The 15,645-nt window shown below is 45.8% G+C and overlaps 3 protein-coding genes across 5 annotated transcripts; all 3 read right to left on the bottom strand.

Annotated features, from left to right (window-relative positions):
* Window positions 1-422: 422 nt before the first annotated feature.
* LOC133165829 (ETS domain-containing transcription factor ERF-like) lies at window positions 423-1,500 on the bottom strand. The gene is made up of 4 exons (XM_061295724.1): window positions 1,420-1,500; window positions 1,217-1,268; window positions 827-1,061; window positions 423-597 (listed from the first exon to the last, which is right to left on the bottom strand). The coding sequence occupies exons 1-4, from the start codon at window positions 1,498-1,500 to the stop codon at window positions 423-425; spliced, it is 543 nt and encodes a 180-aa protein (XP_061151708.1).
* Window positions 1,501-3,705: 2,205 nt separating this feature from the next.
* Window positions 3,706-10,140, bottom strand: pip4p1a (phosphatidylinositol-4,5-bisphosphate 4-phosphatase 1a). 2 transcript variants are annotated; one of them, XM_061295916.1, is made up of 7 exons: window positions 9,885-10,140; window positions 8,499-8,692; window positions 8,084-8,190; window positions 7,907-8,012; window positions 7,609-7,661; window positions 7,108-7,198; window positions 3,706-4,058 (listed from the first exon to the last, which is right to left on the bottom strand). In XM_061295916.1, exons 1-7 carry the CDS (start codon window positions 10,000-10,002, stop codon window positions 4,017-4,019), a joined length of 711 nt encoding a protein of 236 aa, XP_061151900.1. In that variant the 5' UTR covers window positions 10,003-10,140; the 3' UTR covers window positions 3,706-4,016. The 2 variants fall into 2 exon arrangements, with proteins under 2 accessions (XP_061151900.1, XP_061151899.1); XM_061295915.1 differs by lacking the exon at window positions 3,706-4,058 and adding an exon at window positions 4,234-6,479 and having other exon boundaries at window positions 9,885-10,139.
* Window positions 10,141-10,836: 696 nt separating this feature from the next.
* On the bottom strand, window positions 10,837-15,342 carry twsg1a (twisted gastrulation BMP signaling modulator 1a). Of its 2 annotated transcripts, none has more exons than XM_061296093.1 (5): window positions 15,062-15,342; window positions 14,304-14,454; window positions 12,213-12,312; window positions 11,825-12,085; window positions 10,837-11,707 (listed from the first exon to the last, which is right to left on the bottom strand). In XM_061296093.1, exons 2-5 carry the CDS (start codon window positions 14,439-14,441, stop codon window positions 11,526-11,528), a joined length of 681 nt encoding a protein of 226 aa, XP_061152077.1. In that variant the 5' UTR covers window positions 14,442-14,454; window positions 15,062-15,342; the 3' UTR covers window positions 10,837-11,525. The 2 variants fall into 2 exon arrangements, with proteins under 2 accessions (XP_061152077.1, XP_061152076.1); XM_061296092.1 differs by having other exon boundaries at window positions 14,304-14,473; window positions 15,062-15,338.
* Between the last annotated feature and the right edge of the window lie 303 nt (window positions 15,343-15,645).

Genomic DNA, 15,645 nt, shown 5'->3' with positions numbered 1-15,645 from the left:
ATGCAATCTCCTTAGTGGGAGTGCAAAAAGTGATAAATCTACAAAAATAATTTTGGACAACTTTGTGACGCTCGTGTTAAAGCTCTCCATCCTCTGGTGGAACTTGCTTCCCAAGCCTCAGACGACTGAGGTGGTCTCGCCAAGCGACGAATGGTGAGGTTTGGGGAAGAGACAACGGTGGGGCAAAAGGATGATGAAATTGAGAACAATGAGGAAGGCAGCATGGTGGCAGTAGCAGGTGAGGCCAGGATGCCTGGATTGGAAGGTCGCCCACGCCGGGGAGGACGGAGAAGGCAAGAGGGCGGCTCTGGAGCATCTGGAGGACCAGATAGATATAATGAGGACTTACCCATCAAAGATGCGCATCAGTCACGACAGGGGACAGAAAAAAGATCGATACATAATACTTCTGAATATACATTCTAAGTGCATGTGCATGCGTCAGATGATGTAATGAAGACCTGATGACAAGATGGCGGCAGGCAGTGAGAAGATGGCGGCAGGTGGACGTTGAGCAGGACGATTTTGCTGAAGTTGAACTTGTACGTAAATCGCTTGCCTTTGGTCTTGTGCAGAATGCGCTTGTTGTAATAGTATCTACATCATACAGTCAAATGTGACCACGTCATCCATTTTGCACCATGACGGGAGACGTACTTCCGGGCGGCAGGACGCTTTCTCCGATGGCGTCGTTAGGAAACGAAGCCTTCTACCAAATGTCCTTCGACTGAAGTTGTTTTCAGGTGACGTCACGTCAAACGATCGACTCTGTGCCACCCAGAAGTACTTTGCCACCTTTCATTTAGAATCTCTTTAGTTGCCTTACCTCAGCGCCCGACTCAGCTTATCGTAGTTCATGTGCGGCTTTCCCTTCCTCTCGCCCCACAGCCGGGCCAGCCGCTCGGGGTCGTGGATGACGAACTCGCCCCACTCGCCCCCCCAGCCGATAGCGTCGCCCCGGGCGCCTCCGCCCAGCAGCTCCAGCAGGAAGTGCCACAGCTGCACCTGACGAGAGCCCGCAGACCACGCCGGCTTGTAAGCCCAATCGGGAAACGCCACCGCTGCCGGGAACACAAATTGTGCCTCGCTTACAACTCACATGTGGTCGAGTCACAACGGTAGCATATTTCAGTCTATATGCAGAGGCCGACGTTCAATGCCTGCATTGAGCCCTTCCAAAAAGTCACATCAGTCAGTCCAAAAAACACACGCTTACTTCGACTCCAGCACGGTGACAAACAAGAACCGAGTGAGGCCGTGCACTGCATCTGAGGAAGGAAACAGCAGGATGTAGCAAATTCATTTTGAACATCTCTGGCTGGATGGGACCACGTTGATGCCTCCCCTCCGATACAATTACATCCAAGCGCAGAGAACGGTCAGCGAGGTGTTGTATGAGTTAAAAAAAAATAAAAATACCTTGATGAAGAGGACAAAGAGGATGAGGATGTGGTGGTCCGCTTTCACGAGTGAGACAAGACTGAAGGATGGATGCAGCATAATCTGAAAATCTCCTCCTGGAACACCCCCCACATAGTCCCCCCCACCCCACCTCACCAAAACTCCCTCCTTCTTCTTCTCGTCCCACAACGAGACAGGCGGTGCTGCAATTTGGATCTCTGAAGGCAACACTTGGTCCGAGAAAAACTGTGATTTCACCCCGAATGCAACAATGGACGTGGAAAGTAGCTGTGTGAGGGAGGTCAAAGTGCAAATTCCACACTGTCCCTGAGGGCATCACTTGAATGAAATAAAAAAAGAAAAGCGTGATTTCAAATTCTTCATGAAGGTCACACGCAACTTGGATGGATGGAAGAATGGACCACTTTTTTCTTTCACATTGCAAATTGAATAATCTTTCAAGCATTTTGGCTAACATTAGCAGAGTTTATCTTTAGCATAAAAACTGAATAAGGTGCCCCGATTTAGGTGGTTGCGTAACAAACAGGACGAGCCAATTGAAGCTGCAAGCTTTCTCGTCTTAGCTCCATATTTAGCACGTCAAAATATGTTTTTCAAATCAACAGACTTTATAACATTTGTAAAACAAGGAATAATCTGATGATTGACTTGACAGGCATCATTTCAGACTGCGCCTGAAGGCAACACCTGGCTAGGCTGTGGAAAATGAACAACAGTCATCTTACAAGCGTCATTTTAGTTATGCGCAACAAATGAAGAGATCAAACACTAAATGGAATTTCAAAACAGTCACTGCTCGTGGCAATACGCACAATCCAAATGATTACCATGTACACACACACACGCACGCACGCACACACGCGTGTTATATTCGTAAAGTCTTTGAGATGGAAAAGCTGACACCGGAGGCTTTCAATTCCAGTGTAAACACAAATAGTCTGCCAGACACACATCAATTATGGATGCGGCTAATTGACTTTTAGCAGCAAAGGGGTCACTTGCAAAAAAAAAAAAAAACAAGTCTGAAACCCAAGACACCTTGATGCTCACACACACACACGCATCTCGAGATGTCTGGCTGACAGACGTGACATCATCGCTAGTATTACTGCGGCCTCATGCATATTCACGATTCGGCATTCACGGATTCAGCTATTAGTCAATTTTTTGGGGGGAGTAATTTGCGCGACCGCTGGCTTATTCAAAAAGCAAATGGATTGTTTTGCACCTTTATCCAAATTCTTTTGTCCCTTAACCTGTCCATGAAGGTTTTCCTGGGAACCAATTGTAATCATTTTCTTGACCTCCTTGGCAGAGGTCAAAATCCTAATATTGTACCAGGAAACAAGGGATTTGTGGGCAAAATAATATCTGAGACATCATCGTCTATCCCTCAGTCGACAGTATTACTGCGACTGTGACAAACTGTCCGTGTGTGCGCTAAGTCTGGATTTGATCCGACGCTAAAAGGACTGTTTGTTTTACGGCTGACAAGCGCTCGCTTTAATCTGGCGCTTAGCTTTACGGTTCTTATCCTCATCCTGCCCTTCATCTTAATCCTATCATGTACACACACACTTGCACACACACACACACACAAACACTTTAGCATTGCATCATAGCCTCTACCCAATCTTGGTGTCTATCATTTCCTCTACATTTGAACACAGCACATTGTGCCCTGTGTGTGTGTCTGCGTGTGTGTTGAAGAGGATGATGTTATTGCAGAAGATGAGGGTCACACTGCAACGGGTCTTCAGGGTCAAATCGAGTTAGCGTCTAAGAGGGATGGAGGCTTTAGTGAGTGTGTGTGTGCATGTGTGACAGACTCAGAGTGAGTGTGAGAGAGAGACTGAGAGTGTGTGTGTGTGTGTGTCTGTGTGAGAGAGAGAGATTTCTGTAGTCCTTGACGAGAGCACATTGATTATCTTTTTTTTTTTTTTTTTTAGCTAAACCAGCAACTGACTTATAGTTGATTTGCTGTGCTTTTACTGGACTGCCAATTTGAAATAATGTCCTCTTTTTTAAGTGGATGGTAATGAAAAGTTTTATCAGTTAATTGGCAAAACAAATGATTATTGAAATTTATTAGTTGCAGCACTTTTAAGACGCTTTATATAAGACCAGCTAATTTTATTACGTTGTTTTTTTTTTATTTGTCTTCTATACAAATAATTGCTAATTTTCTTTATTAAATATCAGCCACTTTTTTCAGGGGCTGGAACAGATGAATGACATTTTAATGGTGAAAATTGATTTGAATAAATTGAGTCACAAACTTGGTCACAGCACCACATTATATCCATTCTATTATAGACTACAATGTATCTTGCATCCATGAGGGTGTGATACAGTCATTCGTCTCCATCATGAAGACAAATGACAAAGACGAAGCTATGGCACCCGCAGGCCAAGTCGAGAAACCAGTGAAAAATTAAGTCAATAAAAAGAAAAAGACCTGCAGCAAGTCACAATGAAGTGTAAGTGTTTGTGTGTGTGTACCATAAAAAAAAAAAAACACTTGATGACGTCCTTAGAAGGTTACAAAGGCTTGCTGGTGGTTCAGGTGTCTCTCAGGGGACTTGTGTGGTCTCTTAAAGCTTTTCTGCAGCCAGACATTTCATCTCTTTTGTGTCCTGGAAGGATAAAAAAAATAAAATAAAAAAATAAAAATAAAAAAAAAGAGGAAAAAAAACATCCTCACAGATTCCGAAAGGTGCCCAGACAAAGAGGACTTTCCTTTTTAGAAACCTCAACATGTTTCTTTTTTGGGCAAGTATGCAGACGTAGCATTACATTGGCCTTTTGAGCTAACAGGCTACATAGCATTTTTAGTTTAGTTTTTTTTTTTTTTCACAGATAACACACTTTCTTTATAACAGACAAACGGTGGGTTTGCAAAGCATAATATTAGCATTCAAGCTAATGCTCATGGCATTATTTTACTTCTAACACAAACTACTTTGCAGGAGACAACAAACAACAGAATTATTTTATCATTTTTGCAAAAATCATTTTTCAAGTAAGACAAGACAATGATTATGCGCCAAAGGATTCAAATTACTATTTGGGCCACAGCATATCATAGGGATAGCCTTATGAGCCAACATTGTAGCATTACGTATGTTAAAATAATTTTGATGGCCAGTGTGTGTGTGTGTGCGTGTGTGTGTGTGTGCATGGTGTTTATAAAAAAATAAAAAGCAGTCACAGTAGCATTTGACATGTCTTTATTTGGCAGCCTGCTGGTTCACATGGTCCGTTAATTACAAACTGTTCCCCAGACAGGCCGCACACAATTAACTGCTTTATTAAAACACCACCCACATTACTGCACTGATTTGAGAACAGATAAAAAAAAAACATGATTGGGGAAAAACAATAAAACATTAAGGCTTTTTTTTCTCTACCATGGTCATCAAAAATTTAGCACAAAATTTGACTGTGTAGAAATAAATAACTGTTGCAGTGTAAGGTGCTGGGTGTGTGTGTGCGCGTGCGCATGTAAGTGTTTGTTCGTGTTGCAGGCTCATCAAGTTAGTAGCTCATCAAAAAAACAAAAAACATCATTAAATATGTAACAGAAATAAAAACAATCACACTTTTAGTGTTCTTTTTCCGCATCCCTCCGCTCTAAGTGATTGACTTAATCACTTCCTTTCACAGCAGCAAAATCAAAGATTATCAACAGAAAAACAAAACGTTCATCGAGCGTTTGAGAATTTACAGGGCGGTTAGCGTCGCCAGATTTAAATGATCACAGCTAAATGTGTCGCGACGTCGCGGGCTCATGTGTTGTTTTGAGCGGAGTTACCATGGCAACACACTCATTACAACTTCAACAAAAGAAAAATTGAGGGCGACGTTGCCAACTTAACGGGAATGACTTAAGCACTTAGCGACATAATTATGGTCTGGTTTAAGAATTGAGTGCTCCAGGAATTTTAATATAAAAGTTTGCGACGGAACTGACTCATCTTACGTTTTAATTGCGGTTACCATAGCGAAACATCCTTCTCGATACTAATTAAGTTAAAGGTAGCCTCAAATCATACAACAAGCAAGTCGTTTCTCGTTTTGATGGTGGTTGATTGTAGTTACCGAGGCGATGTTAGAAATGGAAAGCAAGCCTCCTTTTTAGGTCCTTTTCATGAAAGTAAACAAAAGCGACATTGCAATTATGGTTAAGTCTTTTCCAATTCCCTCTCAGCTTTTGCAAAAGGCAAAGCCTTTTCCTTCTATTTGACAAAGCTCCTCGCACCCTCCTGCAGTGACCAATCAGAAAGCTTTTCACCTTCATCTCAAAATTAAAAGTAACGTCCCCCGATGGTGCGTTCACAGAAAGCAGGGATTGCAACGTTTCCTTGCACGCTTCAAAAAGCAATGTGCTATTACAGTAAATGACAAAAACAGTAGTTTTGCTTTAGACGTTATGCTAGGGTTCACAAAGAAAGCGGTCGAGAGCAGCGAGAACCACTTTTTCTCGTTAGCTAGCTGCAAGGAGCATTTGGACGTCGCCATCCGGAATTTGTTGTCGCTCAAATGCTTTGTTTATACTCAAAATTCCTTCCATTAGCGTCACTTTTTGAGGAACAAAGTGGCTCCTCGGGGGTTTGCGATGGCGGGGGGTATTCGCGGGCGCTGTTCTACCTTCACACGCCTCAAAACATTTCAAACGTCTCCTTCATCCTTTTGACTCACAAAGACGGTGGCGGCATCAATGTCGCTGGCTTAGAAAATGCTAAATGCTTCATTCAAGGCGCGGAAATGACAAAGCGGATTTGGGAGGAAATGAGTACAGGAAGTAGCTACATGGCCAATATCGTGAAATAAATATTTCTTATCTTCTTCTTTTAAAGCCATTCATTCACCGGTCTGGCCACTCAACAGACAGAAGGGGGGGCTTGGGGGATCTATGCGAAGCTCTGGAGAGGCTGGCTGACCCGCATGCAGGCCCAGTAGAAGGCCCGCGCCAGGGTCACCAGCACCAGAAGCAGTAGAACAGCCCACGAGGCATAGATGCCGGGGTAAGTCTCAGCCTTCAGCCACGTGCCAGCCTAAAGAGATAAGCGGTCCATGTCAGAAAATTGACCCTGACCAAAGTTGATAGCAACCGCGAGCCGGACACGCACCAAACAAGCATGAAAAGTTACGGCTGAAAAGACACAGCAGGTCTGCCATTTTGATCTCAAGGGGACATTTAAAAAAGTTCCTTTCGACCTTTTTTAAAGGATCTTCAAAACAGACTTATCCTGGTGCTTGAAATATTCCAACTTCTGCTGCTTAAGGATTTTGTCGAGCTCAAGTCCAATTAGCCCACCACTAGAATTCCACTTGATGATGAAACGGAGCGCACGGCAGCTGTTGCGGATCTTACAGAAAGGATTAGTGAGATGATTTGAAAGCACAACTCTATGAGAGTTGCGCAATAGGAAGACGCAGGTGGGGGGGGGGGGGAGAGGCAACGCAACGACTCAGCGGGTTTGTGCTCCTTTGGCGCCCTCAGCTGGTCATTTTTAACATTGCATAAAGTTATTTTCCATTGGTCTAGTTTTTCCTGAATCAAACCTCATTAAACTGGAACAAATAAATGTTTGTATGTATGCCAGTTCAAAAAGGCACAAACAGAGTCTACAATCAAAATACAACAGAAACTTTGGCGTGTTACGTCGTCATTTTACTCACAATCAGACCAGCAGTGGAGATACAGAACAGCAAGCAGAGCAGAAAACACCACAAGCTCCGCCTTCTGGGATACCGCTGACCAATGGAGGAGCTGCGAGGGAGGGCGACAAAGAAGTTGAGGATGGTTGCAAAATTCATTGTCCCATTATTATTCAAAAATATGATTGTTGTTGCACTAAAGCAATAAAAGGATCTTATCTCTGCAAAACAGATATTTGGATGGTACGCAAAAAAAACCCCCAGACTTTTCAATAATGGACTGAAAATAATGCGGCATTCAAATTTATTCTAAAATTCCACACGTTGCACAAATTAAAGTGCAGCAAAAGGTCAGCTAATGTTGCCTGACAGTTGACTTTACAAGGATGCACAGCATACACATTCATTGTACTGTGTGAATAAAAAAAAAATACACAATTACAAATATATAAACGCGTTAGACCTAGACTCAACTTTCCCAGAAAGACTCAAAGTTCCCAGAAAAGAATGCTAAGTACTCACACTTTCCTGCAATGCGGGCATCTGGCCAGTGTGCGGTCCGTGAACTCGGTCCACTGCAAGCACAACAGTCCCACAATCAGTTTTCACAAGTTCGGATTGCATCTTTTCTTGGGAATTTCACATGGGTCCTATTGTTTCCATCATATGTTAAAGAAAATAAATTGCAGCTATTTTTCCAAACACAATATTGCAAATTATTCAATTATATTTTTATCATAGAGTCTTTTGATGCTACGCTAACTCGTATAACGCAACGAACAGGAATGAAAGCGTTTGAGTGGCTGGGTGGGCGGCGTACCAGGAAGGTGTTGCTGCAATGACCGCAGGAGACGCGGGCCCCAGCGGGCTGCGGATCCGGACTAGCCGGGCCAGGATGGACGGGACCAAGGTTGATTATGCGCTTACTGCAAGCACACGCTTGAAAATGAGCAAAGTGACACAGCGCAAGCGGTGGAGTGCATCATGTTGCCAGTACCAGTAGGGCCTGGGACACGCGATCCGCTGGGACGTAACTTTGCAGATGAGCAGGCAGTTGCACGGACAGCGGACGTACTTCTTCCCTGCTGGAGCGTTCTTGATGGGCTGCGCGCACAAAGGAACTCATCACTTCACTTGAACATCCAAATCGTAAGCGCGTCGAGCCAAAGCGCATTGACGACTCAATTCAGGTTCACTTGTTTTACTTTTAGTTGCTCCCCCCCCCCCCCCCCCAGTGGTAGTGAATGAGTTAAGAATTAAATTCAAGTGTGTATACTTAGTGAAGGTTTTGCAATGGCGACAGTCTGAGCCTGAATGGATTATTTGACTTGACATTATTTTCAATAAAACCAAAAGGGCGCATAAGCCGCATGTGTGTGCATGTGTGTTTTTTTTTTTTTTATTAAACGTACCGTGGCCTCATTACACACACCGCACTTGACCACGTGCTGGTGGATTTTGCCCTCCACCGAGATGAGACTCTGGCAAACCCGGCAGCTGATGACGGGCGCGCTGCCGCTTTCGGGCGAAGTGAGGGGCGAGTACGGAGGCGGGTCCTCGCCCAGGAGAACTGAAGGCTGGGCAGGACTGGGGAAGGGTGGGAAGCCTGAAGAGGGGGAAACATTTTCAATGTAATTTCCCACATATGCATTTAAAAATTGTTTGATTGAATCAAAAACATGATCAAATAGTTGATTGGAAAGTCGCAATCATACACACACTTTCTCGCAACACCACAACTTGGTTCTTGATTGATTGCTAATAAATTATTAAGTTTTGTATTTATTTGTGTAAAACGATTTTCCATCTCAAAAATAAGATTGTTTGACATGTTTTCTTGATGTCAAATTATTTTTTTCCTTTTACAACTTATTTCTTTGCTCTCGTGAAAAAGAGACCTTATAAACTGGTGTAAAATTGGATTTGTCTCGTAAACAAGAGTGACAAACAATGGTTTTAGTGCAAACGGATAACAAAGAAAAAAAGACCTCCAAGTTCCCATGACAAGTGACCTATTTATGATTAACAAGCTAATAAGATTTGGTCTCGAGTTCTGCTTTGTGAAAGCAGCTTTTGCAAGGAAAACACTCAAGGAATGCTGGGAGGGAACTCCAAGCTGCAGACGTGCTTGAAATGCATTACATTAACCATTACATGGACGTGACGTGGCATTTGAACGCTACTCCTCCGTAATCTACGCCTCATTGGCCAGAGCTCTAAAATCAGATTTTAAGACGTTAAACATTACATGGACGTGACATGGCATTTGAACGCAACTCCTCCATAATCGACGTTTCATTGGCCAGAGCTCTAATGGGCCCGCCTTCTGCCGTCTTCCGATTGGCTGCACGATGTGTCAACCTAAACAGGTGTTTCGCTTTTGCTAACCAATGAACCAGCACAATGACCTTAATTGTGTTCGCGTTCAATGATAATATGTACTTAAAACACGACCAGTATATTTTAGATGAATTGCAACACAACTGTAGTGATGATAAGTCTCCAATAAGACGCTTAGGTAGCAATATGGGATGATAAGCAGCAGCACTATCTCGCGTGCTATCACAACAGAGTGGCTAGGTTGTAGCGATGCGTTCAGGTTTTTAGAAAAAATATGTATAGTCAAAACAATAAATTCAGTCACCCCTGCGGACGACGTAGACAGAACGCCGAACGCTGGCGTTCTCCCCCAGGGTACCCACAAGCACGACAGGCCGGTACTCGAGCTAGCTGTTAGCATCGGGCTAGACAGGGCGGAGGATAGTGAGCGAGAAGGCGGCGACAAGGCGGCTACTCACTCTGCGGCTTGCCAGCCACTCCGTAGGGCGCCGAGCTGGGCGACAGGCCGCCGTTGCCGCTGCCCAGGGCGCCATCGCCCAAATCGGACAGGAGCGGGGACCTCTCGCCATCCGCCATGCCGAGAGCGACCGCGTGAGAGAGAGAGCCTGGCGCGAAGGGAGGGAGGGTAGGGAGAGAGCGAGACGAGGTGCGCTTGATTGCTTGAGTGTGATGTATTGTTGTGTCGGAAATGCAAGCGTCACGTGACCACGCGTCCGCTACCGAGGTGACGGCGCGTGTGCATGCGCACCAGTTGTACTTTTGTCAATGTATTTCATATTTAAATGACTAAACTTTCCATAAAGCGGTTCGCTATTCTGTAAAACCTGTCTATTTCTTCCTATACTAATACGGGATTTTCTTCGACATCTACACTCCAGTCCAGTTCTGTAATCATTTTACGACTCAAGTGACGTGGGGTGCACCTGCAACGTTCGTCCACTAGGTGGCTCTAAAACACTAAAAAAGAAAAAATATTCTCCGCCTCTGGGGTAGCCGGTAGCTCAGCTTCCAACCCGACGAACAAGCACTAAAAGAAAAATAGATCGCTTATTTAATGAAATGTCCCGTGACCAGATAACTCATTCAGCTGTCAAAATATTTGGTGTACATTATAATATAGAACTCGGGCCCAAAAATTAATTGTCGGGACTATTCTCTGGGATTATAAATATATGTATTAAGGGCAAAACGTCATTCTTCAATGACCACAAGAGGGGCCCATGGAGCGCCTGCAACAAAAGATGGTTTGTGGGCTGGTTGGCACAGAGCAACTTTGTCCTTTTCTCTGCTTGTGGAACACCTGCGAGCCCAGAAAGACAGCCTTGTTTATGCGGGAAATGATGCCTTTCCTGTCGCTAAGTTTAGTGTACGCACGCTCACACACGCTGGTATACTTTCTCTCTGCATCTCTTGAAGTCCACGTCACCAAAAGGTTTTATTTTGGTGGGAGAAATGGAAGGATTGGAGCATGTAAAAATACATTAGACATCATATAGTATCAAATACAGCTTGAGTCAAAATAAACACGAATAGAAAACTATACAGTGGCAGACAACAGCAGACTAAAACATTTGCAGGGACTGATGGCAATGGCGGGATTACCAAGCGGTTGACAGAAACCAATGCAAGTCAACCAACGTTGCCTTTTACGTGGGAAAAAACACAGGAGTGTTGCATTGTCTTTGGTGCACAGACCCTGCCAGATTCGCCGATTGGAGCCATACAAGCAGCGGAATTGATCTACATTTGTCTTTCATAGATTCCTGCATCGGGGTGGTACCAAAATATCCAGTTTTTTTACATCCGCGCTGTGAGAAGTAACGGTTGCGGACTAAACTTTGAAAATGACCCCCCCCCCCCCCCGGCCTTTATTAAAGGACGGAGACGGAGGATTTTAGGCTTGTTTAGGATCGTTTTCATCATAACAGAGGGGAGAAGCGACGCGGGTGTCGAAACAGGATTGCTTAGAGTCGGTTGGCTTAGCTCGGTCCGACCAATTTTGGCCGCCGGTGCCATGAACATAAACGAGCGACACTGAAAAGGCAGAAAACGGCAGTGTGAAAGGGGGGTTGTAGTCCCGTGGAGCAGGCGGGGCAGGCTCAGAAGAGGCAGTTCATGCACTTGACGGCTTTGCTGCCGTAGTCGACGCACTCGGGCCCGATGCACTGGCAACAGGCGTTGTGGAACCAGCGGTACTTAGATCCGCCCATGGACTCGCAGTACAGCTTGCACTGGCGGATGGACACGCAGTCGTCAAAGTACACCACCGTGCACATGTTCTCTGCGGGAGAAAAAGGCGAGACCAATTATTTTTCTGGGGCAACAAACCTCATGGGCTCAAGCTTCCCACATCTGTAACCATTTTGTTGATACATATTTCATCATGAGAATTTCTCACCTTGCGCGTCATAGCTGGCGTGGATGCTGTTGGCGGGCACCGAGACGTTGCGGTGCGGGCCGTCCAGCGACTCCAGGAAGGAGACCAGGTTCTCGTGGTGGGACAGCTCCTCGGCCACGGGGAAGGAGACCACCATCATGTTGACGGGCGCGTCGCCCTCAGTGAGGGCGCGGAAGAGCGACGGGATGGGCCGGTGTAGCTCCTCCACCGTGCTCTTGGACGTGGCCGGAGAGTCGCTGTAGTTCTTGGGGTTGCACATTCCTGGGCAGCAGCAGCAGCAAAGCATCCAATGATACCACTAACTTTACACTTCTTTTCAAACAAATGATCAGGAGGTCATTTCGAGCACACTCTCTGCCCTCGGCGGAGTCATGGGCGCGTGGCTCACCTACGCAGTCGCAGCACTCCTCCCACAGATGGCCCAGGCACAGCATGCACTCCTTGCAGCACGAACAGTTGCCGTCGGTGGGGCGGCACTGGCACAGCTCCTGCGTGATCGATCACAAAATACATTGTTACTCATCAAACAAATAAATATGTATCACTGGGGGTTAGTCATCTTTCCAGGTCCCAAATGCTGGTTCAATTGGCTTTTAGTCATGAGTTGAGGTGGAAACATCTTTGTTCTGGGGATACAAACATTCGCCGTTTACACCGGCCCAGGACGAGGGGGGGTATATGTCGCGTATGTAGGGGGGAGGGACGCCTACTTAGGTTGGCTGCTGCTTTGTTTGAATGTTGACATGTTGAACTCTGGGCTTGCTCATATGTGATGGTGGAGTAAAGAGCATGATTAGAATTGTGAGTCCATTCCCAGCTTTAGCTCTGAGCCTCAACTTGCTCTGCCTGTTCTCTCTTTGCATGTTTGTTTTCATTCCTCAACACTCTACAAGTCTCCAAATATGGAACAATGCTTCTGCAGCTTTGTGCAACAGCATGGGGCGGAGTGGGGGGCCGGAGGAGGGGGAAAGTGGAGCCATGTTCTCTTCCCCAGGTGTTCCCCCCACTTCTTTCTCCCGCCTCCCTCCTAGCGGTGACCTTGACTCGGAGGAATGTGCTCTCTGTTCCGTCTCGGGTAAGAAAGAAAGCAAGAGGAGGGGAGGTAGGGGTGCACTTTGGGGGTGGCGCTGAAATATTCCGGAAGGTTTACCCACTTTTTCGATCCTGCCTTTCCAACGGGCTCCGACCGAGCTTCTATTTTGATTGAATTAATGGTGAGCAAACTGATAGAAGGTCGACTCGATATAGTTTTCCACCTTTACAGATCTTGTCGGAAGAATAACGGAAGCACGGCGCCACTTAAGTTCACGTCGTATTTCACAATAAAAGCCCCAAAAGTAGCATTCTCTTCAGGGTTTTCAAAATAAATTAACCAAAAAGTCAAGAACGCCAACTAAAATCTTGCCGGATTTTACCGTAACACGCCAATGAAAGCCTGCGCTGTCTCGGAAGTGTTTTTCATTCGGCCTCGCGAGGCGTCTGGACCGCAGCTGCGAGCGAGCGGGCGGCGTAACGAGGCATCGAGCCCTTGCGCCTCTTGACAGCTAGCGAGTTGGTGTCAGCGAGGTCGCGCAGGCTGCCTCGCTGGGCGATGACTCATCGGGCACAAGGAAAAAAAAAAAGAGAGGGAAAGAAGCGAGGGGAAAAGCCACCTGGAAGCAGCGAGGGGGGAAAGCGGGGCGGGCGGCAGATGTTCTGGGTTGCGACTCAAGTGAATCCAGAGCAAACAAGCCGCTGACCGATTCAATTAGCCTGAGCACTAACGCGGCGCCTGACTATTTTTAACATCTAAATATTTATAAAGCCAACCATGGGAAAATGTTCAACATTTGCCATTGCAATTTCATGTGCGATCATTTTCTCAAAGGAATACAAATGCACACAAAAACAATCTGATATATTTTCTTGTTATAATATTATTATTATGACAAGCCTCTATCATCCACAGTACGCACTCTCACGCAAACGCTCTCGAGAACACGCAATGCACGCGTCTATCTCAACACACACGCACGTAAGCAGGCATAAGTTGATTGTGAGTGAATTCGATGTGACGGATGGAGGAAAGCCAAGCGGACAGCTCATGCGGCAACATCACATTTCAGTCTGGCTCCCATCATGCACTGGCGCACACATGTGGCACAAAAGGAAGTCAGCTTGGATCAAAACTCCGCCCTGCAACTTATTGCAGGCTCCAAACTCCCGCCGCGGCCGGCAGATGTTGGCACAGCTACTTTGCCACTCTTTTTTCAAATCAAGTCCTAAGGTGACCTCTGGAGTTACGTCCACTCAAAGTTACGTTTGGAAGGCAAGGACAGAAAGGATCAGATTTTGCCTCTTACTTATGGATGCCGGGACGGGCGTTTGACTGACACTTGACACTTACTTCTGTCAGCCTGTTGCTTCACAAGCAAAACAGACGCTACCAATTTTCCACATTCCGAGGTTGCCTAAAGCAGCAAGCGGGATGCCCGTTTACCTGGATCAGGCACTTGCTGACGTCGCTGGCGCACAGAGCTTTGTTGCAGCCCGAGGTGAGAGACAGCGTGGAGAGGAGGGTGACAAGGAGCGTGGCGGCGGCGGCAGAGGCGGGACGGATCAGCTGACCAGGCCTCATCCTGACGGCTCACCTGCACGGCACAGGAACACCTACCATCACGGGCGGGAGAACCATCAAAAGGTTTGGTGGGTAGACAAAAAGGGTGGACAGACAGATAGATGGCCAGATGTGGAACCCGGGCCGTACTTTGCTCTGGCGTGCCCTAACTTGGATGGACAGATCACTGACAGACACGGTTTAATGAATTGTAAATAAATGGGAGTTTCAACTGGACTGAATTTGTGATCAGTGATTTTACGCTGTCCCTGCAAGCAACACCAGACTCAGTGTATATATGTAGAAATTGACTCGATTTGGAGATTGATAGAAATTAAATTCAACTTTCAAGAACAATTGTTTCAGACGGTCACTAAAGGCAACACAAGAGTATTAAGAACTGAAGACAAGGTCATGGGAGTAGAAGAACTAGAATAGTGGTGGAATGAGGCGAAGAAGAAAAGGAACAACAAACATCTGGCAACATCTTAAGTCTCGCCGATTTCCACGCAAATATTTTTGTTTCTTTTTTACTCATTTCCCCACTCAAACATAAAACTATACAAATCCCCGCATATTTGTTTTCATTCTCACACACAACGTGCGTTCGAAACGAGTCTTTAAAACGGCTGAAAACTCACCAGGATGCGCTGAGAAGTCTTTTCTTTTCGAGTGGTTCGGGTTTGGTTCGGACAGTGGATGTGTGTGTGTGCGGGCTAACACAGTCACAAGCCTTAAAGGCACACGCTCCATTTTGGTCCTTGGCTCCCACGCGTGGACTCGACGAGGAGGAGGAGGAAGAAGAGGGCGGTGGGGGAGGTCTGAGGCGATTAGTGGGTGTCACTGGTACCGTGCCTAACAGCAAGTTGTAAAGAATCGGAACTAAAAACAGCACCATTGTTATTGTCGCCCCCTCCCGCCTTTTTTGTCTTCGGGCGACCTGCTGTGACGTCACATCACCCGCTGGGCAATTTAAATCCACTTCCGATGACGTCTGATCACGGTATCCGTTTGCTTTTTCATTTGTGGTCATTTTATTTCCTCGACAGGGAATATAAATTAGAATTGGTTGTGTATTTTATATAATGTATATTGTTATTTTATTTCCAATTTATAATACGAGTCATGCCATAATTCAGTACCGAGCTTTGCGCGCCTCCTGCTGGCGAAAACGTTTACTGCAAATTGACTAGACGTCAACTCGGATTTTCATTTATAAAATAGC

This window comes from Syngnathus typhle, linkage group LG13 (genome assembly GCF_033458585.1).
Source record: "Syngnathus typhle isolate RoL2023-S1 ecotype Sweden linkage group LG13, RoL_Styp_1.0, whole genome shotgun sequence".
NCBI classification, from domain to species: Eukaryota; Metazoa; Chordata; class Actinopteri; order Syngnathiformes; family Syngnathidae; genus Syngnathus; species Syngnathus typhle.
This window is presented reverse-complemented; position numbering and strand designations above follow the sequence as displayed.

Coding starts and splice junctions, on each gene's coding strand:
- pip4p1a (XM_061295915.1), bottom strand. CDS start 10,002: ATGGCGGATGGCGAGAGGTCCCCGCTCCTGTCCGATTTGGGCGATGGC. Junction 8,693..9,884: donor AGTGGCTGGCAAGCCGCAGA/GTGAGTAGCCGC, acceptor CCCCCTCTTCAG/GCTTCCCACCCTTCCCCAGT. Junction 8,191..8,498: donor GTGTGTGTAATGAGGCCACG/GTACGTTTAATA, acceptor TTGTGCGCGCAG/CCCATCAAGAACGCTCCAGC.
- twsg1a (XM_061296093.1), bottom strand. CDS start 14,441: ATGAGGCCTGGTCAGCTGATCCGTCCCGCCTCTGCCGCCGCCGCCACG. Junction 12,086..12,212: donor GGAGTGCTGCGACTGCGTAG/GTGAGCCACGCG, acceptor GCTGCTGCCCAG/GAATGTGCAACCCCAAGAAC. Junction 11,708..11,824: donor CGCCAGCTATGACGCGCAAG/GTGAGAAATTCT, acceptor TTTCTCCCGCAG/AGAACATGTGCACGGTGGTG.
- LOC133165829 (XM_061295724.1), bottom strand. CDS start 1,500: ATGCTGCATCCATCCTTCAGTCTTGTCTCACTCGTGAAAGCGGACCAC. Junction 1,269..1,419: donor TCTTTGTCCTCTTCATCAAG/GTATTTTTATTT, acceptor TTCCTTCCTCAG/ATGCAGTGCACGGCCTCACT. Junction 1,062..1,216: donor GTCACCGTGCTGGAGTCGAA/GTAAGCGTGTGT, acceptor TGTTCCCGGCAG/CGGTGGCGTTTCCCGATTGG.